Raw genomic sequence first — 23,648 nt, 5'->3', positions numbered from 1 at the left:
CTTTCCCCTAAATCACTGTGGTGTTAAAAAAACCCAACTTCATGTGGCAAAGAACAAGTGCATAATTTGCACTTTTGAAATCAGTGGGAGGTGGAGCTATGAGTCAATCTATACAGCTGCTCTTCCCTGCCTCAGTTGGTTGGAAAATAGCCTGGTCCAGGAGCACCTGCCGGCTGTGAGACATACAGACTGGACCATTATAGTGTTGCCTTTTATGAAACAGAGATACTAATGGGATCATCAGCCTATTCACCTTTGGTAAGAGAAAATCAGCGGTGAGGCAGGAGGATCTGTTTGGCTACCTTGGCTGAGATTCATCAAAAGCAAATGCTTGGGGAATTTTGATCCTTAAATGTCAAACAGGTCTGCAGTGGGCAGATTGAGTAGTAAGAGCAGCAGATAGATGGTCTTGGTGAGATGGAGATGTATCCCATTATAAGGAGGAGAAATGGTAGGGCCTCTTGCTATTGTTGTGGCGAATCTGAGTAGAAACTGAAAACTAGGAATTGTTGACTGCTGGGTTTCATCACTGGCTCCTCTCTTGGCTCCTTGCCCCCAGGATCGATTCATCCGAGCAAACCCGCACAGGAAGATTGGAATGAGGAGGAGGAATCATGAAAGACCGCACAGCACTGAAGATGAGGTACTGTATAGAGGGCAGCTTCTGGGTTGCAGGGAGAGGGCTGCGGGGTATAAAAAATGGCTGTGCTACTTGCAGTCTTCCATCAGCCTTTCCCATGTCTCCCTAAGCTTAACTGTTATTATGAGAGGTGATATTTTTTAACGGTTAGTTAAGGGATTATTTGTTTCTTCTGTGAGTGTGCTTTCTAGAGTGGAAAACATTCACTATGACTTAGGGGTTGGGAAGGTGAGGAAGTTGATGAACTTGTGGTTTAGATGCTGGGCAAGGAACCAGGAGAGCTGGATTTTAGTGTTGATTTTACTGTGGCATCACTATATGATGGTAGTCGTACGTCATAACACTCAAGGCTCAGTCTTCAAATTGTTATTCCTTTGCTTTATGGAGGCAGATCAGCAGATAAAGTAAATTATTCAGTGTCTGCCACTTAAAATAATTCTGAAAGCTAATTTTTATGAAACCGAACTGATAGAAGGTGTTGGAAGGTACCGAAAGTGGTACATACTGGATATGTAAAAAATTTTTTCCTTTTCTGAGTAATGGCTGGTTGAAATAATATTAAATGATAACTTTAAAAAAAAATTAAGATTGTATGTGTTTTTTTCCCCCTGAGTTTCCTGAATCTGCTCCCTAGCTGTATTCAGTGCAGAAGTATGAGGCTAACTCTGCTAGATCTAGGGGAGCAGCGAACTCACTACCTGCTAGCACTATGGAATAATAATTGGTTTTGTGTCTGCATATTTTCTTAGTACTTCAGCCATCTCATGAATAAGTTTTCTCCAAACTCCTGAATATGGATGGTACCAAAGCTGAGGATGAAAAATTAATCCTCTGTATTTGGGATGAAAAGTTGAGCTTTCAGCAATTCGGATCGTCTACTCCTGTTATTCTCTCTGTCTCCAGAAACATTGCTGCCAAAAATTCTGCTGAGGTTGATGGGTTTCTTCCAAACCTGCTGGTTTTGTTCAAATGGCACTTTCTGAGAGAAAACTATTGGGTTGAGAATTTTTCCAGTGGGCTGTAAATAGCATCTCGCCTGGTGACTTCCTGCTTTTTAGATGATTAATCTGCTCCTGTCAGGACACTGTCATATCAAAATAAGAGGTACACAAGGAGGTCCTAAGGAGACAGTTTCTCAGAAATCATGATGCTTTGAAGATTTAATTGCTCCTTTCAATTTAATTAATGGAGCTACTCCTTCTGTATGTAGTGTTTGACTTCTGATGTTCCTCAAGATTGTCTTGTTTTTCCTGTAACCAAGTATAGGGTTGTGTGTAGCTGTGATGGGGAGTGGAGGGAGAAAACAAAAAATGGAGAGTATTGTGAAGCCTTCAAGCTATTCCCCTGCAGAGCCCTACACTATGGGATGTCAATATATTGCTATACCTTAGTGCTTCTCCTTGGTAAATCAATCAGGTCAGCCTAGTGTTTTTCCATGTGAATATATTTTTAAAATAATTTATTATGCAAAAGTCCTGAATAAGCCAGGGCTTTCTGAATCACCTATTTGTGCTTTTGTTTGGTTTTTTTTATATGTGCATTCATATGCAATTATAACATTTATTCTTGCTTCTTTGTGTTTAATTGCATAATCTAACACACTGGCAATTTTACTCTCATCCTATCAAATCCGTAATTCGGTTTGTGTTTGCAACTTTCCATTTTCTTACATTGTTTAGAGATTTTGTGATTCATGCTTTCTTCAGTTCTGGTTTTCCTCTAGCTCCTGATTTGTGTACATATATCAGTTCTACATGTTGTGGTAATGTGGTTTCGTTTTGATTAATGTAGACCCTATCTACAGATGACAGGTTATTTTTACTCAGTGTCACACAGAGCCAAAAAAAAAAAAAAATTAAAAAAATACAACTTCTTCTGCCTCATGTCATGTCAAATTTGCACTGAAATGCTACAGCTGCCTTATAGGGAGCCGGACCTACATGTGAAATGGAAGAATGCTTACCCCAAGCCTCTGATTTCAGCCTTCTTCCTGCTGGTATAACTGAAGAGCTCTGGAGTCCCATACTGGGCTGTTCAATTCTAGAACCATTCTCTTCCTCTTTTAGTCATTTATTTCCTTTTAAGGGCCAGGTATTTTGGTATGGTGAAGGACGTTATGGTGTTATGTATCCCACAGCCAGATTGGCCAGTAGCAGTGGTATCTCGACTGGGGCATTATAAAATGGAGGGTATCTGTCCTGTTCTGTAGTAATGTTATGTGGCAGATGGGCAGAAGTACCTGCCAGAGGAAGGAGGACATCCCATGGTCCCCAAGCTGGCACACCAGGAGGTGCTGTGCTGCAATCCGTTGCACTCAGCCTGGCATTTTAGGAGCAAACCCTGTAGTTTGAAGGTAGCTGGATCTTACAGGGGCAATTATGTAATGACTTTTTTTGTGAAAACTATCTTGTGATATTTCTTACTACTCCCTGCATTAAAACTTAACCTCCAAAACCTAAATCTTTAGAAAACTTAATCTTAAACACAACTGGCTAGTAAACGTAGCTGGAATCTGACATTATATGGTGTCAAATCACAAGGAAGAACTTCTCAGAAATTGTCTCAAGTAATTAAAATGAAAACATTCACTGCATTAATGAGAGAATGGCCTTTGTTATGCTATAGGATAGGCTGTGTTAGTTATATCTGAGATATTTGCCAATAATTAAGGTATTTTTCTCATTGTTCTGCAGCCAGAAGTGCCTCAGTTGTGCTGGCTTACTGTAAAAATTATAAGCATGAGAAATCTCCGCAAAGCAGATCTGTGTAAGTATCACCGATGGTGTGTTTATAGGTTAGCAAAAAAATCAGTCACCTGAATTTAATGCTCTTGTACACCTGTTGCTTGGATTACAGTAAGGTCTCAGTTTTTTTGTCTGAAGAAGTTGTATCTGTTCTCATTTTTGTTTAGACTCAATTAAAATAATTTAGAAAACAGTTAACAATAGAAATGAAATAGAATAGAAATTCTGTGTCAGGAAAGAAGTTATCCTTCCCTCCAGAGGCTGCTCTGTGATATTTCCCTTTCCCCTAACTCTTCAGTGCCCTTTTATCCACGGGTTGCCCATTTCCCTTCTGAAAGGGGTACCTTTGTGAAATATACAGGAAAAATCAGTGGTTGTGTTGGGTGCTGCTGCGTTTCTGTCTTCATTGCTATATCACTGTGGATGACTTGTGCATTACAATTAGAACCAGGTCAAAAAAACCCCAAAACTAAATTCTTAATTTTTTTGAAAAAGTGAAGTTTCAGGAAGTAAAGTCGTATATGAATTTGCTTGGACCCTGGCAAATATTTGAAAATAGAATTAGAAAATCAGAAGAGCTGGAATACTTCAGTTCAGTACTGTTGAATATTTTGGCTTTTGTTATCAAATGGAATTAGTGGTTTAAAATTGACTTTTGTTTGGAATTGACATAAATGTAGATAGAGAAGTTAAATAACTCTAAACCCAGAATATTTTCCTTTGGGTCTAATGAAATAGTTAGGATTCCTCAGAGGTTAATCTTTTTTCCCATGACTGGACAAAAGAAATTATAAAAAAGTACTGCTGTACTAATTACACATCTCTTTGTTAACACAGTGAGCCAAACTGATTGCTACGTCAAGCTGTGGCTGCCAACAGCTTCATGTCGGGAAGGCCGGACAAGAACTGTACGCAACTGCAGAAACCCTGTCTGGAATGAAACTTTCCACTTCATGATACAAAGTGAAGTAAAGGTAGGATCTGCACCTGTGATAGTGAGCAAATGCTTTCTAAAGGGGCCATCTTCACCTGCTGCACGCAGACTCTCTATGAGACCTTTGAGGCTTACATAGAGGCTTGACCTCAGTTATGCTGAGGAATAGGATGGTAACGGAAAGATATAGAAAGCGTCAGAGACAGTATGAGAGATGCTGTTTCGTACCAGGAAGTAAATATGCAAGCCTTGGTATGGATTCCCTGGCGCCCTGACTGGTCTCTGTCATCTTCTAGGCACTAGAACCCCATGAATTGGATGGGAGGTTTTATAAACTCTTTAGAGGATTAGTTACTTTTTCTTATATGCAACTGTGAAGGCGTTTTTGCTTTATGTTGCCATGAGCTTGTAATACCTGCTTTATACAGTAACAGCGATGCCGTTTGTAAATTATAAGAGGTACCAAACTTAATACTGTTTTTTAAAAACTTAAAAATATCTTTTAATACTAACCATTCCATCATTAAACAGGCTTATTTTTAAAAGCCTAGTAGGCTATAAGAAAGTAAACCTTATGTCTGACTTACAAACTTATAATAGAACCGTGCCTATCCCATGCTTTGAATAAGTGTAAGCTCAGAGGGTTACGGATCATCTGGAATAAAGTTGAATGCTTCTTTCTGTCCCAGAGCAGTTGTAAAAAACTGTTAAAATGTTTGTAGAGTTAGCAGAAATAGATTAGCAGTCAGAGTGCGAGTGATACAAGGTCTAGATGCAGGGTTAGCTTCCTATGGCTTAATAGTGCTGCATCTTCTCACGCTGCTATGGGTAATCTGAGCCCTGAGGAATTGCAAGGGGAACACTACAATTTAAATCTTGTTAAAAGAGTTTGTTAATGTGCTTTACTTTCCATTTGTAAAGGGCTAAGAGTTTGCCCTCTGTTACTACTTTCTGCTGATATGCCAAAATTTCTCAAGATAGTAATTTTGAATCCACAAAGGATCTGATGAACAGCATGTGTGATCTCTACTCTGCCCAGCGCATATTACCATCATGCATGTCATTTATGCTGCCTTTCTTTTGAGCTCTTGTTCATTGCCAAATCTGATGATTTACCTCTTCTAGGGTTAGTCCCTGACTTTGCAGTCTGAGCCACAGGGGCTGTGAACTGAGCTCCATGCTGTCACAGGAGTCGGTCCGCATTGAACGATTTGAGGGCTGCATGCTGACTCTTGCTAGACCTTCATTTGGGCTCAGTAGCCCCAGAATATGGCATTTACATCCTTCTCCGCCTCTCTCCTCAGAACATCTTGGAGCTGACAGTCTGCGATGAGGATACTTTTACACGAGATGACCAGCTTTTAACTGTTCGCTTTGATGTAGCTAAAATCCAACCTGGAGAAAAAGTTCACCTGAATTTTGAGTTGAATCCAGAGGTGAGAAATGAAAAGACAAGTGAAATTAAGTGGATAGATAAAATAATACTCTTGATCAGAATTTTGTCTCAAGTTACTACTTATATTAATCATTAGAGTTGTTCTCATACACAAAGACTTTGTTAAAAGGACCTTATTAAAGCACAAAGTTAAATGCTCAGGGTTTAGGAGGGGTCAGAAACAGTCACCCCTCTATTGTGATTGCAATTAGATGCAAAATGGTTTTCCTATTCTGAATTTTTTTTGAGATTTCAAAAATGTCTTTTGAAAAAAACAGAGAAAGCAAGAATCAACAATGAAGAAGCTAATGGTTAGAGATCTCATCGCTGTTGTAGGAGACTGGCAGAGCAGGTATGGGAAGAAATCTGGCCCCCTTTCTGGGCAGATGCCCTGACCCTTTGGCCAGTAGCTCACTAGGGGTACCTCCTCTCACCTTCACCAGGGGTTTTGTCCTGTGCTTTCAGGCAATATGCTTGGTAAATGATTATATATTCTCATGAAAATCTCTCAGTTTTTTTTCCTTCTTCTGATAAACAACATTTAAAAAAAAAATAAATTTCTCAGCAAGTCTGTTTATGATCTTTTGTTACAGGGTTACAAATTTCTTTTAGGGGGGCTGAGCCAGCACAGAATGGATAGGGCTTGATGAATGAGAATCTCCTCACTATTTTATTCTTTTCTTCTAGGTCAGTGTGTGACCTAGGAGTTTTATTTGCTGCATATGTCTCAAAGAATGCCCTTTTCACAAGGGCATGTAGTGATAGGACAAGGGGTAATGGCTTTAAACTGAACGAGGGTAGATTTGGATTAGATGTAAGGAAGAAGTTGGTGGTGAGGCACTGGAACAGGTTGCCCAGAGAGGTTGCGGATGCCCCATCCCTGGAAGTGTTCAAGGCCAGGTTGGATGGGGCTTTGAGCAATCTGGTCTAGTGGAAGGTGTCCCTGCCCATGGCAGGGGGGTTGGAACTAGGTGATCTTTAAGGTCCCTCGCAACCCAAACCATTCTATGATTCTATGAATATTGTGTTTAGTTGTATTAAAGAGGGGATAAAGAGTTTCTTATGAAATGTTTGGTGGGTGAAGTTGTTGCGAGGACAGGTGGAGAAATCAAACCCATCTTTTAAGAGAGCAAAATAGGTACTCAGATTACTTTCTGCAAAATATAACATCTCTGCTTGGAGGCTGTGTAGTAACGAGACTTCAGGGCTTTTTCACACTTCCGACAAGGGCTTGAGTTTACAGTTCCTAGGAATTATGTGTGCTCTGTTTATTTCTAAACCACTGTGTGAGGCTGTCCAGAATACACTCTTGCCTGTTTTTTATATTAGTGTTGCTTTGGAGAGTGTTTATTAACTACTCTTCTGGAAAGCCAATCCTTACTAAGGATTTCAATATACCTGCTCCAGCTGGCCACGGCCTTCCTTAGAAAAAGCCTCATGTGACTGAGATCATTTGAGGTGTGATTCAAGCCGTGAGTTTGCTCTGAGGCACGTGCAGCGTTGGCTTAACCCATTGACTTAGCAAGGTGGAAGTTGGGGAGATAAGACAAGGTGAGCTGTGTCTCAGGAACGTCTTGGTCAAGCCATCTTCATTCAGATCATGACTCCTACTCACGCACCCATGAGACATCACAAATTATGGTCTGTACCTGGATTTTTAGAACACTTAGGGTTAATTTTTTTTAAAAAAGTGACTTAGTAATGGAACGTGCTGGGCAACCTTAATAATAGGCAGTACTGCCACCTCTGCCCATAATGATTTCTTTAATCTACCAAGGTATCTCAAAAGGAGGGCTGAGGAGGCTGGATGGGTAATTTCAGAGCATCAGGGTTGCTTCCTGCTGTGCCTCTTGCTCACTGTGTGGTCTAACAAGCCGTTCCATTGCTTTGCTCCAGGTTTTTCACCCACAAAAATGTGAATAACAGAAATATAATTTGTGTGTGTGTACAACAGCATAAGAAGGAAGGGAATGTAAGGCAGGTACAATGAGGCAGATGTTATGAGCCAGGGTCTCCTGAACATTGTTTCTGCTGTTCTTTGGACAACGTTGGAACAGACCGTCAGGGAGTTTGGATAGTACAGACTGGTGACAATCTGATGCTTGATAAAGTCTGTCTGGCATCTCTGTAAGGTGACTGCTTTTGAAAATCCATCCCTCAGCCTTCTGTTACAAACTGTTGCAACCACCCTAATTCTCATGAAATGGAGACTTTGGGAGAAATAAGCAAGCAGAACCACCTGCCGCTGGGTTACATGCCACAGATCCAGCTCTCAGAGAAGCCACCTGAGATGTCTCGTTTACTGACATGGACTAGTAAATACAAAAATACTCACTTTTCACCTTTACTGCAGTGATGATTTTACCTTGGCAGCTACATTATCAGACTTGGCACGGTTTTCACAGTCTCTTCACAAAGGTATGTGAAGTATGCTGTGCAGCCAGACAGAAGGGATATTTGGCAGTAAAGGTTAGTTCTTCTGCATATGAATGAAAAATTTTACTGTCACTTGTCAGAAAGAGATTTATATCTTCCACTAATTAGTGTTTTCCTCCCCGTGGGTGATATAGAAGATCTCTCTGATATGTGTTTTTGTGTGGTATTTCTTGGATTGGTTGTGTCCCATACAGACTGATCCAGCAAATGGCTGCAGTAAAGTAGCACAGTCCCTCTTATGTTGTTGATGTGTTACTCTCTTCTGTTGCTGTTTCCTGCTATTACACTTCCCCCTTTTTCATCTTGATTTGGCCCTTCTGAGCACTTTCCTTCATTCCCCTTCACAGCTTCAGTCTTTCCTCTTCTCTCTTCTTCCCTTCACCCTGGCAATTTTCATTTTCTAAGTTGGTCTCTTCTCCCACCTTTTTTTTGTATTTAGTCAATATACTCTGCAAATTCTTTTCTTTTAACCCAGACATACTCGCCACCTAGGTCCATTTATTCTCAAGTATGTTCTCCTACATCATTCACCTGTTACACCTCCCTTCGTCGGCATTGATTGACCCATGTCTCGTCCTACTAATAAATGAATAATGGGACCTTCACCCCCTATTCCATGATACTTACTCTCCTCTTCCTCTTGAGGGGACAGTTGGTTTGTAAACAGTAGAGCAGTGGAGAGACATGAAATGAAAGGGTGGCCAAAGAAGGCTCCATCCATTTACATTATGATGCAGAGGGTGTGGGAATAGCAAAACCTTACAAGGGAGCGTTATACAAAATCATCAGAGCTCTATCAAAGGAAAAAGATTATTTGTTCATTTTCCTTAAATGAAAAATAAATTTTATTTTCAGAATCAGGAAGAACTAGAAGTGGAATTTCTACTGGAAAACATGTGAGTAAAGCCTAGATGTTACAGAATTTGTCATCAGAAAAAATTGCATTTTAGAGAGAGTGGTAATGCAGCATTGGGGAAGTGGCTCCATGTACCTGTGCTCAGACATCCTATCTCAGCATCTTCCTCATGGTTGCTTATCTCTCCTGAATTTGGTGAAATCCCTTCTTAAGTGACAGTCTCACTTACTATTTATAGCTGAGGGTGGGTGTTTATTTTGTAATTCAGCCTAAGGAGAGATGATGCTGATCAGGGGAGGTAAGAAAGAAGGAGTGTCCCTAGGAGCTATGGGACTGTGACCTGGCAGCGAGCATGAGATGGAGGTGAAAGATAGAAGTGCTGATGGCACTTGGCAGCTAGAAAAACTGAGCTCAGAGAACTGTTTGCATTTTAAAGATTATTGCTCATATACCCACTCTTAAATAAACCTTTTCCTTTTTGCTTTTCAGTCCAGGTGTATCTGAGAACATCATTACTAATGGCGTACTAGTGGTAATTGTTTTATTTTTGTATGCTTACGTTCTTATGGCAGGGCAGAACTGAAGGATGTAGTTGGAAGAACTATGCCTTCAGGCATAGCCTTTACTCTTTTTCAGATGAGACACAGGTGTGGTTGTAAAGTTTTGAATTTGGTCGTGCTTGTAGTGCATTCTGTGTTGGGAGAGGCTTGGACCAGTGCTCTGCCACAGTGCCAGTGAGCTGCTCACTGATGAAATGCCAGTAAATAAGGAAACTTGGGAAGGGAGTGAATCCAGTGTCACTGCAGAGTTTATTACTGAATGTCTGCCTTGGAGCTGAGGGCTCTTTTCACACCATGTCCAAAGTACTGTGCGATGCTCCTGTGCTGCTACTTCCTCCTATGCAGCACTCTTTTGGGAAGTTTCAGCTTCATCCCAAAGGTATTAAAGTACAGGCCCATCTGTCCAGTTGTTCTGCAGAGTTGTAGATATCCTTCAGCTCCCTCTTCTGTAGACAAAAGTTAAAGTGTGGCCTAGATGAGGAGGAAAATTTCTTGTGTTAACTGTTGGGGATTGAATGGTATTTAAATGTAATGGGACAGATCCCCAGCTATCTTAGCTCCCTTGACCACAGTATTGCTTGCATGATTTATACAAGAGAATCAGCCTCTGCAATTTCTTCGTGTTCACAGGACATCATGGCCAAGCCTGGTGTTTCTACAGGACCCCTAGATCCTCACTGAGGATCCTGAACTGTTTCTGTGACTGGTGATTTTATTGCTTATCTCTTCCAGTCTCGTGAAGTTTCCTGTTTGGAAGTACATGTGTATGAAACAAAAATGAAGAGCCCTTACACAAGTGAGGTTATTGATTTAAATAATTTGTCACTGCTCTTTGTGCTATGGGAGATGCAGCTCAATCTAGATAAATATCTGATGTGTTTTAGTCTCTCTTTGTATCAGGGCTGTAGGAATTACCTACTTGCTAATAGTGAGAATCCTCTGGAGATGATGTGACTGTGTAGCTTAAGGGAAACGGTGGAGGTGGCTGGGAGACTCAGAAACATCACTGCAGTGTGATGGAACCAAAATACCTGTGATGAGAACAGAAAGTAAAAGAGGGGAGACACAACTACCAGGAGTGGAAAGACTCTGGTGGAAACTCAGGGGCTGTGCATGCTGCTAGTGGCATCCACTGGTCTAACACATGCTCTCTGTTGCTTGGCAGGGGAGAAGCTGCAATGCTGCACCAGCCTTTTGCTGCTTATTCAGTCTGGCCCTTGTTCACACTGGTTATGGGGGAGGAAAAACATTGTGGCCCAAATTAATGTTGACTGCACTAAGGCTGAAACTTTACTTGGGGCATTTTTATTTGTTATTTTTCAGGGCTAGATGCAGTTAACATTTCTCTGCGGTTTGCTTCTTGTTCTTAGGGAGAGATTTCACGTTCACAATGAAAGGATCCCATGAAGAAACCCAGGATGTTTCCGTAGGTCCTTGCTGCAGATGGGGAAGCAGTGAAACCACCATGTTCCACTATGTCAAGCACAGTCAACCCAGACTGCACATGACGCTGCCAAAGGAGCGTTTTTTCCATGGTGTATGTTTTGCTTGTGGATGGCAATAACAGCTAAAGTAACTTTTGGGAGAAGCATGATGAATTAGTCCTTCTTTGGTAGCTTTGTACCTATGGGTTGTAAACGATTTTCTTCTTATAACAATTTTTTTCCCACTTTAATTCAGCATGGCTCAGCTAGGAGGGAAATGGATATAAGTAGTCCCCTGGCTGTGCCTCTTCATTCTCTGGACTTGGGAAAGAAAGTGACAGTGATGAGAGTGAGTAACCTTTGACAGCATTTGGAATTATTTCAACAAGTGTAAGCTATATCTGTGTGACACCTGGTCCGTTATTAATTTTGTTATTAAAAATGTACTAGCTGAATTATATGTATGCTCAGCTCTGCATACACTTGAAAGTATAACTATTATTCAGGGAAAAAGTAGCATATTCAGAATTGCTGATTGCTTTAAAAGTATTTTAAAAGTAGGATCCTAGTGATGATTGTGTGCAGAAGGCCTGAGAAGAGACCAAAGCTTTATCATTAGACTATATATCTAAATAATTGCTAGTACTGTAAAACTTGCTTTTGTAAACTTTCAATTCTATTTAAAATTTATGGTGTTTTCATTCTTGATTCTCAGGATGAATCTTATGAGGTGTCTGTGAAGGAAGAAGATGGGTAAATCTTTTATTTCTTTTAGATGATTACTTAGGCCATCTCCTATCCTTTCATAGTATCATCTTTAGATGAAAGGAAGCTACAGCTTAAACTAGCTAATTTCAAAACAAGGAATAAAGATTGTAATTGGTTAAAGAAGACTAAAATATGGGGAAGGGTTAATAAAATGATACATGCTTTTAAATTGGCTGGTAAGAGTTCAGCATAGAATAGGTGGTAGGTAGTCATGGGGTATAACCAGTCACAATGTTTTTCCTAATGTTCATGCTTCCTAATTTTGCTACTTAGTAATCCCTCTGTCTTGTAACCTTTATCTATAATATATACACGTTTATGTGTAACACATTTCTAACATGTTTCTAACACCGTTAGGCATTTACCAGTCCTCTGCAGGTCGTTTTTCAATGAAACAAGTGGACAGTAATTAATTTGACTGGCTTGCAGTGATTTTCCGAAGGGCAACATTACCCCCTACTGATTACTTAGCTACATTGCAAGCACTAATTGCAGATGTGATAAATCACTGAATATTAATTATGAGTCACAGAAGGGACAAAATAACCTTTTGGCTAAAAAACCCCTGAAACAGTAGCCCTGTGAAAATAGAAGTTATAGAATTAATGATACACATGATGTTCATAATCATGTACAGATATGAAGGAATACACTTAAGAGACACCTTCTGACTCAAGTATTTACAGCACAAGTTCTTAGTAGAAATAAGCCTAACACGGTATTAGGGTCATTTTGCCTAAAGCATGTTAAGTTTAAGTAACTGCTTAGGCCCCCTCTGCTCTTCAGGAAACACATAAATAGCAAGAGAATGTGAAGAGGTGTCCAAATTTCAGAGCTCAGTGTGAAACAGCTTGAATTCAGTTATGTTTGTTGTTTTTCATCAGCAGAGAATTTGATTCATTTAACTTCCTCATGATTGCGTGAAATAGTTCAGGACATGATTCTGGTCTAAAATCTCCACAGGAAGGCAGAAATACAGGGCCTGTGATATCCATATACCTGCTTTCATTTGCATGGGGGAACCTTCATGTGCATGGAAGTAGCCTTTCTTTAACCTGGTTTATTGTTGTTGCAGGTTTTGCTTGATGTGTCAAGCACTAGCTCTAGAAATGGCTTATAGGTAATGTGTCTTGTTCTGTTCTTATGCTCTAGTTGCAAGAATTTAGATTTGCGGTTGGGGTTTGATCTATGCGCAGAGGAGCAGGATTTCATCAGTAAAAGGAAGAAGGTGGTTGCTGCTGCTCTGAAAAATGTTCTTCATCTAGATGAAGACCTGGAGGTGGATGAGGTGTGTGCAACAGCATCTTGGGAACTTAAAGTATTCTGTCCCACTTTGAACGAAGTGGATGTGATGTACTTGCATGACTACCCATATAGCTCTTCCACATCTAGACTAAAACGTATAGGCCAGATTGTCACTTGGGCCTGTCGTGGTTTAACCCCAGCCAGCAACTAAGCACCACGCAGCCGCTTGCTCGCTTTCGCCACCCAGTGGGAGGGGGGAGAGAATCAGAAAAAAAAAAAAACCTCGTGGGTTGAGATAAAGACAGTTTAATAGGACAGAAAGGAATGAAAAATAATGATAATAACAATATGACAATAGTAATACTAAAAGAATTAGACTATACAAAGCAAGTGATGCACAATGCAATTGCTCACCACTCGCTGACCGATGCCCAGTTAGTTCCTGAGCCGCGATCCGCCCCTCCCAGCCAGCTCCCCCAGTTTGTATACTGGCCATGATGTTGTATGGTATGGAATAGCTCTTTGGCCAGTTTGGGTCAGCTGTCCTGACGGTGTCCCCTCCCAGCTTGTTGTGCCCCTCCAGCCTTCTTGCTGGCTGGGCATGAGAAGCTGAAAAATCCTTGACTTAGTATAGACACTACCTAGCAACAACTAAAAACATCAGTGTGTTATCAACATTATTTTCCTACTAAATCCAAAACACTGCACTATACCAGCTACTAGGAAGAAAATTAACTCTGTCCTAGCTGAAACCAGGCCAGCATCTAAGACCATGTCCAAGAATTTTTGACACAGAGGATGAAAGAAGAACTGTCAGGAGGTCAGTTATAGCTCCTTTATTCTCTGCCGACCTCCATCCTCACTCAGGGGCACCCAAAGAACGTATTTGTTGAGATGAACGTATGTATAACCAAACTTGGTGAAATTTGATTGCTTGGACTGAGACCATTCTCCTCAGTGTGGCACCTCTCCCCTTCTCTGCTGCTACACAAGACTCACAGAGGAAGGCTGCTACTGTCCCTTAGCACACTGGTACAGCAGCGTCTGTCTTGTGTGTTTTTCAGTGTGTTACCTCTTGCTTTCTCCTCTCCTGGGGTTCCCTGGACTTAGAGGTAGCTGCTCTGTTACTGGAGGACAGTTATCTGTGGTTGGGGCTGTGGTGCTTGGAGCAAGAGTCAGGGAGACGCTCTTCTGTGACTGGGAGAATGTGCCTGTGTGGGATTTTCTCCACTGTTCTGTTTGTCGTCCAGCACACCCATCTCTTGATGCTGTGAGCAGGACAGAATTTGTCAACCAAGTTGAAGTGCTCATGAACTTAAATAACAAGTAGAATAGGACTTGTTATTATTAAATGAGAATAAAGGGTTATTGAGTCATATTAATTAAAAAACAAAAAATGAAACCCCCAAGTAGATGGTAAAATACAATGAAGACAAGATTAAAGGTAATGGCAAAATATGTTCCTAAAACTGAATAAATATGTTGTCTCAGTTTTTGTTAAGTGCTACCTATGGAGCAAAGGGAGGATGGCTAACAGAATTGCTGCATACTTGATGAAAGTAAGACCAAATTACATATAGCATTGATTTCAGGGAAGGGGGAGGTAATCTGCGTAACAAAGAGGATGGTAAAATAAATCTATAAAGCTTGGCACCATCTGCCTGGAGAATAGCAAATGTTGTATATAAACTTAGAGAAAGAAAAAATTATGCAGGCAGCTTTTGCTCTGCTCCTCTGACCTCAGTTATACTCAGGATATTAAAATGTGTTCTGATGGAAAGATGTGAGGAAAAATGAAAAACATCCAGAAAAGACTCTTCACAAATCTGAAAATAGATTATGCCATACAAGAGCCATGCTTACAGCTTCTGACTTACCAAAGCATCACCTATCAGGAAGATGCTTTCAGCATACGCTAAGTCACACCAAAGTTTACACAACTCAAACACACACCTAAGTGCTGCCATGAAGAGGGTGAATTGAATCCAAACCTACTTGAATCAGGGTGTTGCTGCTACTTTTTCTGCATCCCCATCACTTCTCTATTTTATCTGGTGATGAACGACTCTGCCTTTGTGTGTTGAGCAGGTGCCAGTGGTGGCAGTCATGACCACAGCAGGGGGAGTGCGGTCCATGACAGCTATGTTTGGCAGTCTTCTGGCTCTCCAGGAGCTAGGTGTTTTGGACAGTGTCTCATACATCAGTGGTTTATCTGCCACAACATGGTAAGTAGAGTTGGGCTTGTGCTTGCTGTTTGTATTAGCAGTGATAACCTGGCGAAACGTACTGCCTTGCTGACGAATTCTACTCAGCGTGATGCTGGGACTTGGCTTCCTTTTGGTGCTCACCCATTTCATGGGACCGCTCAGTGCTGTAGCCCTTATTTCTTCTAGCTACAATAAACAAATTGAGTGAGAACTACTGTATTTCTATAATTGCACTGAAGTGTTTACAGAACCTGAAAGAAAAGAGCACAACCCAGGATGGTTTACCTGTATCTCCCTGCAGTTCAGTGTAGGTGATGAACCCACCCACAGCTGTTCTGTGGCTCGGATACATGCCTTTCTGCCATGCCGTACAGTATGAGTTCTCCTGGGGGCTGGACTTGTTTCTGTCACAAACTTGGTGCCTGGTGCAGAGAATGGGTGGGAAAGGTGGTTATTTTTTTATGAAAATTCTGTATGACTCAGCTCCATTTCTCATTTCCCAGTTACCTGGCAGAAAAGATTCCTATGTTAAGATGGGGGGTAGCGGTGTCTTGGTGTTTCACTTTGAATGAAAAGTGGTTATTTATGGCTATCAACAAGGGACTGAAGAGGGCCTGGTAGGCCAAAAAGCTGGCATTTTCTTGGGAATGTAAGACATGGGGATTGCTTCCTGGGGGACGAGTAAACCTTTTGATTGCTAGTGCAGACAAATGAGATGTTAATCATGAGTCAGAGAAGATGCTGCAGTTCTGCAAGAGAAGCAATGCAGCTGGACACCTGGGGACTTAAATCTCTGAAAGGACGCAGACCTGATCCCCGAGCATGCTTGAGAGCAATGAGGAAAAAAAAGTAGGGAAATATTGTTTTCCTTTCCTTTGTGTATCTCTTGGGTTATCTAGTTGCATGTAACACTTCAGAAATCCTCTTGTAATATTTGTCTGGCTCGACTCTTATGTGGCTCTAAAAAGGAGAATTTTAAAGAAAAACCCTGAGAAACAGTGTGTCATGCGCACAATGTTGACTGTCTTGCTTGACTAGCAAGGGTCTAGGGCTTTAAAACATTTTGCCTCTGGAGGGCTGCTCTAAAAAGATACATGAGACAGAACTAGAACAAGTGGGGTAGGGATGAGAAGGGATGACTGGAATCTGGCGCAACTCTGGGAGGTGAAATCTCAAGCAGACTGGCCCTGTGTGTGCCAAGAGTCTGAGGTGACCCGCCTGCTGCATGCCCAAGGAGGGGGAGCTCTCGCACTTGTCCAGGGCAACGTTTGCTGCTGAACTCCTGCTTAATGTTTCACACAGCATCTGAAACAGCTGAGGGAACTGGCCTCAGACAGAAGCTGTGGCTTGAACCTGGACAATCAAAGGGTAATTCTAGTAAAAGCTTGTGTTAAGCTATGGGTGTTGCTTTATTACTCTTTTGATTCTGAGAAGAAACAAGCTAGGATGATTTTGAATGTATCCTGCAGCAAAAATATCACTGTATAGTCTAAATTCTGCCTGAGCTTTGAACTGCTCTTCCAAGGTAAAAGTTGGAGGGTAAGAGCCTTGTGTTATCCTGAAACAAAATGCTTATGTGTGGTATAAGCCCATGAATTGTCATCTACCCAGTGATGAACCACAGTATGTTTCTTTTTACCAGGACCATGGCAAAGTTATATGAAGATGCAAACTGGTCACAGAAGGATCTCAGAGGGCCAATTGGTGATATCAGGAAACATGTGATCAAGAGCAAGCTGCGCTGTTTCTCGTTGGATCATATGAAATACTATGAAAAGGAGCTTTGTGAAAGAAAGCAAGAGGGGCATAAGCTGTCTTTTACAGATTTATGGGGACTCTTCATTGATTGTATGCTACATCATCAGGTATTATATATCCATCCCTTATTCCAGAGGATTTCTAACTTTTCATGTTCAAAGTTCTGGACTCACTTACAGGAAAGGCTCTGAAAAATTCTGAAGGGTCTGTCTTTGGCTTTTTAGAAGAAAAATAACACAATAAGCCTAAAATGTAAGCATCTAGGGGAAAATGTCTGAGCATGTAAAAAGTCAAGGGTTAATGAAACTGATTTTCCATCTTTACTTTCAGATCAAATGAGCATTCCATTAACGTACAAAGGAGAGGTGGCTCTGAGAGAGCTACGTTCAGGCATAGTAATATATAGCCATACCAGCAAACAAAGCTCTATTGAGTGAAATGGGCCCTGGTTGACTTTTATCTGCAGCACCTCCAAGGAAGCTAAAAATCTTTATCTCTCCTTAAAGCAAGTCATATCCTAGTGACTGCACAGACAAGTTTCTCACATTTTTACTCTATCCCCCGTTCCAAAATTCCCAGAAGTATCAGTGATAATACTTTGGTGAAGGTTGATGACAGATAACACATGAACACATTTGTGTGGTCAAACAACTGAAGTACAGAGAACAAAATCTGCTGAGGTTTAGGAGGTGTTTCATTGATAGTCCATGCTTAGATACCGTATTAAGTCCATGCATCATGTTCATCTTTTACAATGAATTCTGTTCTTTGTAAACAGAAAACTACTCACAAACTCTCTGATCAGCAACTGGCAGTAAATCAGGGGCAGAATCCGCTGCCCATATACCTGTCCCTCAATGTCAAGGATGACTTTAGCACTCTGGATTTTAAAGGTAATGATTATTATACACACTTCTATAAATCTAAGGAGCTTCCTTTTAATGCTGGGCAAATGCCAAAGCTTTTACTGTAAGTCCAAGCTAATAAATCTTTTAAATAATTTCTTTTTCCCCTGTCTTCACATCTGGGTTCTGACTTGGATGAAAAACATGCATCCTAATACTACGGTAGGGAGATACCTGTGCAAAGACACTGACTGCCCTGTGAGGGGCGAAGATGCCTTTTGCTGTCAGCCTTGAGAGCCACCACTGCTGCTCTTTCTCTCTCTCATCCCCACCTACTCCTCACAGCCTCTTTCAGCTGCTGGGGTTCCTGCCCAGGCAGCAGTAGTCCAAGACAGCTGTGAAGAGCTGGGGCAGGAGGACAAGGAAGGGAGGAGAAGAGAAGAAGTGGAGTGGGGTGAGAGGGGGAGGTAGCTCCCAGCAGCCAGAGAGGGATCTGAGGAGGGGCAGCGCTCTGTGCCCTGATCAGTGATGCTGATCAATAACTATTTCCATGGTGTTTTCTGGCCCAAACAAAGCAGGAGGTCCTGCAACTGAACCCGATCATCTGCTTCTAGGCACAATCTGCAATCCCAGTGTGTTCAGGCAAGGTTTGGGTGGGTTTTGGTCAGAGTTTTTTTTAGCTTCACAAGGCAGTGATTATGAATCTAAAAATGAATGGTAGCTAGTGTCATTGCTGACTAAAACCACCACATCTTGTGCAGGGCCTTAGCAATTGGTGGACTTTCAGCCCCAATTTTTGCTTCCTAGAACAGAACCCCAAGCTGAATGGATTTTCACAGTGTTAGTGGAAGAGGTGAATTTGGCTTTTGCATTCACCAATCTAACACACAATACATTGAAGGGCACCTGTTTGTTTCAAAACATGGTCATTTGAACTGTCTGTCACCAACATGCTGAAGCTATAGGGCTTGTTCTTCCAGCTTTTGATTCTCTAAGTTGTTATTTTCACATGTGTGCAGGTGGCTGCAATAAGTCCTTTTTGATGCCTTATTTGCAGAGTGGGTGGAGTTCACACCTTACGAGGTGGGTTTCCTGAAATATGGGGCCTTTGTTCATTCAGACGATTTTGGTAGTGAGTTCTTCATGGGTCACCTGATGAAGAAGATCCCAGAGTCCCGCATCTGCTTCTTGGAAGGTGATTTACTATCTCAGAAAAACATCACCTTTATAACCACATAGTTGGCTACACAGAGTTGGCATCTAATAACTACTGGTCTCCAAGTAGCAATACTAGTACACCAGATAATATATCTGATGCAATTTAAATCTCAAATGAACATGCCAAAAGTGACAAAAAAGGAAGCAAATTCTTGAGACAAATGCAATTATTTTGCTGAACTTCTTAGGTTAGACCAAACACACACATTAGAACTGATCTTTTGAAGTACTTAAAATCATAGTCTGACTTTTATAAACAGCCAAGTTTCTAAAATGGCCTAGCCATAAGCCAGACTTTATGTGGAATGGCATGGCAATTGATATTCATACTAAAATTCATAATATTTCATAACTAAAACAGTGCTAATTTAAACAACCACAGAGACCGAATCCAAGTAGGTTGCCATAGCTGTGCTCTAAAAAGTCAAAGTAGTATTAAGTATGGCTTTTTTTTTTTTTTTTTTTAAACTTTCAAGGCACATGGAGTAATATATTTTCGCAGAATTTTATGGATGCTGTCTACCTCTCAGGTCATTCAGAGGACTTCTGGCACAGATGGACCCGAGGCACTGAGCATGACATTGGTTAGTTATTTGGATTACTTTTCACTTGCATCTGCATTGTCTCCACACCTCTCTGAAATGTGAAACCTGACATTTGGTAAAGGGTTTGGTTTTGTGTCCTGTTTCTGGGTTAGGGGACACCAAGCCTTTGGGAACGAAGGAAAAACAGGAGACAAAGAGTTATGCTGGAAAACAGGAAAAAACATTGTGCTGCTCACTGTGCAACATCCCTGAGGAGTTTTGTTAGTCACGAGAGGGTTACCATGAGTCCTTTGGGGAGGGAGAGGCCAGACGGGGAACAACAAGGTGATGCTGTGACTCTGAAACCCACTTCTGCCCAGAACAGTCTGCATGTCGGTGCATCCGATGGGGCTGTGGTGGTTTGGCTGCCCAGCCCCTATTTGTTGTTATTAGTATCAGAGAAACACTCTAAACAAATGCAGACATATACCCTCTTCTCATTCTTCCTACAGAGGAACACCCTGCTCTGCCCAAGAAGCCTCATGAACAGACAACTTGCTTATCCATTCCCAAAGGTTGCCTTTCCAATACTCTTCGAGAAATGATGACTGGACGGCCAGTTGTTTCAACTTACCATAATTTCCTCAAGGGCTTGCAGCTACATAACAAGTATTTAGAGAATGAGAGCTTTTGCATGTGGAAAGGTAATGGTAAATTGTTTTAGATGCATCTTTGAAGGTGATTTGAGTGCTGATACTTGCTGAGGACAAATATTTGATAAGTTTTAGCATAAAGGCAAATTTTGATGAAGGTTATTTGATTAATATGTCTGTAGAATTGGTTTTGCTGAGCCCCAGATGGTTTACTACTGGTCTTGTTTCTGTCTTGGAGAAGCAACAGCAGGCTTCCTTGAATTCTGTTCTTCCTAGGAAAATCCATGAAAGAATGACTTACAGCTTCCACTGAAGCTAAATAACCACAAAATTACACCAGCTGAAAAAGCAACTGAATATATCACTTTGGATGAGGCTGAGTCTCAGAACTGCTCCCTCTTACTGATCTCAGAGTTGAGCTGTAGATGCTAAAATTGTGTCAAAACCAAATATTTAACTGTGGGCTTTGTGTCAAAGACTAATATAAGTGTGGGCTGTCTTTTCTTTCTTTCCTTGTTATGCTGATTTGGAAAAAAAGAACTTGCTCCTGCAGTAATTAATTGATAATATAAGTTTTTGACTTTCAGACACGGTGCTGGATTCTTCTCCCAACCAGCTAAATGAAATGGGTGACTACCTCAAGCTGGTAGATACAGCTTTCTTCATCAACACCAGCTGCCCGCCCCTTCTGAGGCCAGAGAGGAAAGTGGATGTCATTTTGCATTTAAATTACAGCGGAGGATCACAGACTCTGGTGATGTTTTGAAGTAGTGATTCTTTATCTGTATGACTCCAGCAGCTGAATTACCACATTTCTCTTTTTTTCAGAAAATGGTCTGTTTTTTATTAAGTTAAATGATCATATCAATGATACTATTCAACACTGTGACCGTAATGTCACTGCCTTTATTAGGGATATTTTCAGTAGCTTTCCGGGGCACACACATGGACACAGACACATAGAAGATTACCTATTCTGTGTATCTGCGCAGATTTGTCACTGTGGTACAAAGTTCCTCAATAGTTAGTTAACTAACTTTTACAATGTAATTAGTTAATACATAATTTTGCTATTTTTGAATGAAAATTTGGAGTTTTTCTTTTACGTTTGACTCTTGATGTTTGCATAAGTTTCAGTCAGGTTTTTGTTTTGCTGTGTTTGAAGAAATATTGAGGGGCGTATATAATTGAAATTAGCGTGATTTATTTGTGGGAGGACATGAAGACATTGAATGTTAGATGCACTGAATGCAAACACTCAAGAACCTGTGATCTGAGATACCATGTATAATCAAAATTTCCTGATCCAAATCCTCTACTGTGCCCACTAAATCACAAAAATGATGTGAATTTCCTATAAATTTCAGAAAACAGTAATCTTGCTTTAAAAATGTACAGTGTTAGCAAATCAACCAAATTTCTATTACCCAGGATGTTTTAAAATCAAGAGGGTATGCTTGTTCCAGTGCATAGTTAGCCTTATTTGTAAAGATATAAATCAATCACAGATTGCCTAGTGGAGCAAAATAGCAGCTATGGGGCTTGATAGCCTTATTTCAACCTTTCTTTGTGTTGCAACTCTCCTCTTTGTTGAACCAGCCACTGGACCTATTGTCAGAGTACTGTTTGGAGCATGGGATCCCATTCCCCGGCACGGAGCTGAGCCAGGAAGACCGGGAACACCTGAAGGAGTGCTATGTTTTTGAGGACAGCTTAGAGGCACCAATCTTGGCCTATTTCCCACTGGTGTGTGATACCTTCCAAAAATACAAGACACCGAGTAAGTTAGCAGCATTAATCAATCATTTTTTGAGGTTGTCACATCCAGTTTATCCATTGAATTTGTTCCTCTTCTAAAACAAAAGACTAGCAAGCTTCTCAGTTGGCTAAGTTATCCTAGTCCCAGTCCTGTTGTGATGGATGTAGTGTTGGCCAACTAATCAGGGATTGAACTGAAGAGTTTCAAAATTAAAAGCATGAATAGCTGTAGCTTGAGGCAAAACCCCTTATCTGGCATCTGGGACAGTTTGCGTTCCTTTGATAATAAAGGACAGGAGGCAGCTACTAAGTTATATCCACTGGTAGCTAACACTGTCACTTAACAATCTTGTAATGAGATACTACGTTTACTTTATTAACAAAGCTAGAATCCTCTTGTTACTTTGTTTACATTAAAAAAATTGAGAATAGAACGTGCTGAAAACACATAACGAAACAAAGGATTTGCCAGGGTAACAAGCTGCTTTGATATCTGTCATTTTTTAAAAGTTGCCAGACAATTTTCTTTAGTTCAGCAATAGAATAAATAGTGATTTGTTTGTTTCGCCAGAAAAACTACTTGGCAAATTCAGTTTCAGTTTACAAATACTTTTGTATTCATCAACTCCCATTTTCTTGTTGCTAATTTAGTATGATCCAGGAAACTTCCTAAAAAACTGAACAAAAATCCATGTACCAGGTTATTGGAAAAGACCTAATGTGGTGCTTCATCTTATTTGTCCTGCTGCATGTGCTTAAAATCTCAGCCACCTGAGAGGGAGAATTCTCAATCTAGGAGCTTCGTGGTGTCGTTTTCTACCAGTTGGTAGATAAGGAGCTGTCATCTCAGTACCCAATGGAAAAGTTAAAAATACAAAATTCCAAATCTGCAAAAGTGAAATATTCTGATGGAAAACTTTAATTTAGAGAGGAAGGCATTTTGCGTGGAAAAGTTGTTCTGCCAGTCAGTTCTGGATCAGCTGTGACTGTAGTCAAGCAGTGAAGTAGTGGATTTTATTAGCGCAGCTGATGTAGTATCTATACAGTAATTAAATCTTGAACCATTTTCCTGAAAGGATTCGGTTTCTTGTGGCTGTTACTGTGTATTTTGCATTGCCTGGTAGGAGTCTTCCACCTCAGTAACATTGCTGTGTTGAGCTTTGCTATGTTCTTACTTCAGATGTGGAGCGCAGTCCCACAGAGATGGAGCAGGGAAGAGTAGATGTGTCCAACTGTATTGGTCCCTATGGCACTGGTCTGCTTACATATACTGAAGAGAATTTCAACAAGTTGCTGAACCTGTGCAACTACAACATCCTGAATAATAAACGTTTAATTCTTCAGGCTTTGCGAACTGCAGTGGAACGGAAGAAGCGATTTAAAAACTGTTCTTCACCTCAGTCGTCTAAACTCTCTTAAAATATATTTTGACGAATCTCATCAGAAGGACATATACAAATGTTTTGGTAATGGACTAATAAATATTCAGGGAACATGAATCCATACAGAATGAACATCCATGTTAGCTTGTTAAAAAAGGATATTATGTATTTTACTCAGTACTGTGTGTGAGGACTAATGCTCGTTCTGGCATTAAAGTCATTGGCAAATCATGATTACTTTTAAAAATTCTCTTCACTGTT

General features: G+C 40.8%; 1 protein-coding gene across 1 annotated transcript; it reads left to right on the top strand.

Moving 5' to 3' along the window:
* Nucleotides 1-231: 231 nt before the first annotated feature.
* Nucleotides 232-23,424, top strand: LOC127016364 (cytosolic phospholipase A2 epsilon-like). The gene is made up of 21 exons (XM_050896793.1): nucleotides 232-258; nucleotides 560-643; nucleotides 3,334-3,406; nucleotides 4,222-4,358; nucleotides 5,623-5,754; nucleotides 9,045-9,085; nucleotides 9,535-9,577; nucleotides 10,338-10,401; nucleotides 10,976-11,142; nucleotides 11,286-11,378; nucleotides 11,745-11,782; nucleotides 12,950-13,085; nucleotides 15,131-15,267; nucleotides 16,892-17,114; nucleotides 17,786-17,900; nucleotides 18,910-19,047; nucleotides 19,547-19,654; nucleotides 20,107-20,298; nucleotides 20,835-21,001; nucleotides 21,847-22,027; nucleotides 23,186-23,424. The coding sequence occupies exons 1-21, from the start codon at nucleotides 232-234 to the stop codon at nucleotides 23,422-23,424; spliced, it is 2,535 nt and encodes an 844-aa protein (XP_050752750.1).
* Nucleotides 23,425-23,648: the final 224 nt, after the last annotated feature.

Source organism: Gymnogyps californianus, chromosome 5 (assembly GCF_018139145.2).
Source record: "Gymnogyps californianus isolate 813 chromosome 5, ASM1813914v2, whole genome shotgun sequence".
Taxonomy (NCBI): Eukaryota; Metazoa; Chordata; class Aves; order Accipitriformes; family Cathartidae; genus Gymnogyps; species Gymnogyps californianus.
The sequence above is the reverse complement of the archived record's forward strand: the minus strand, read 5'-3'. Positions and strand labels throughout refer to the sequence as shown.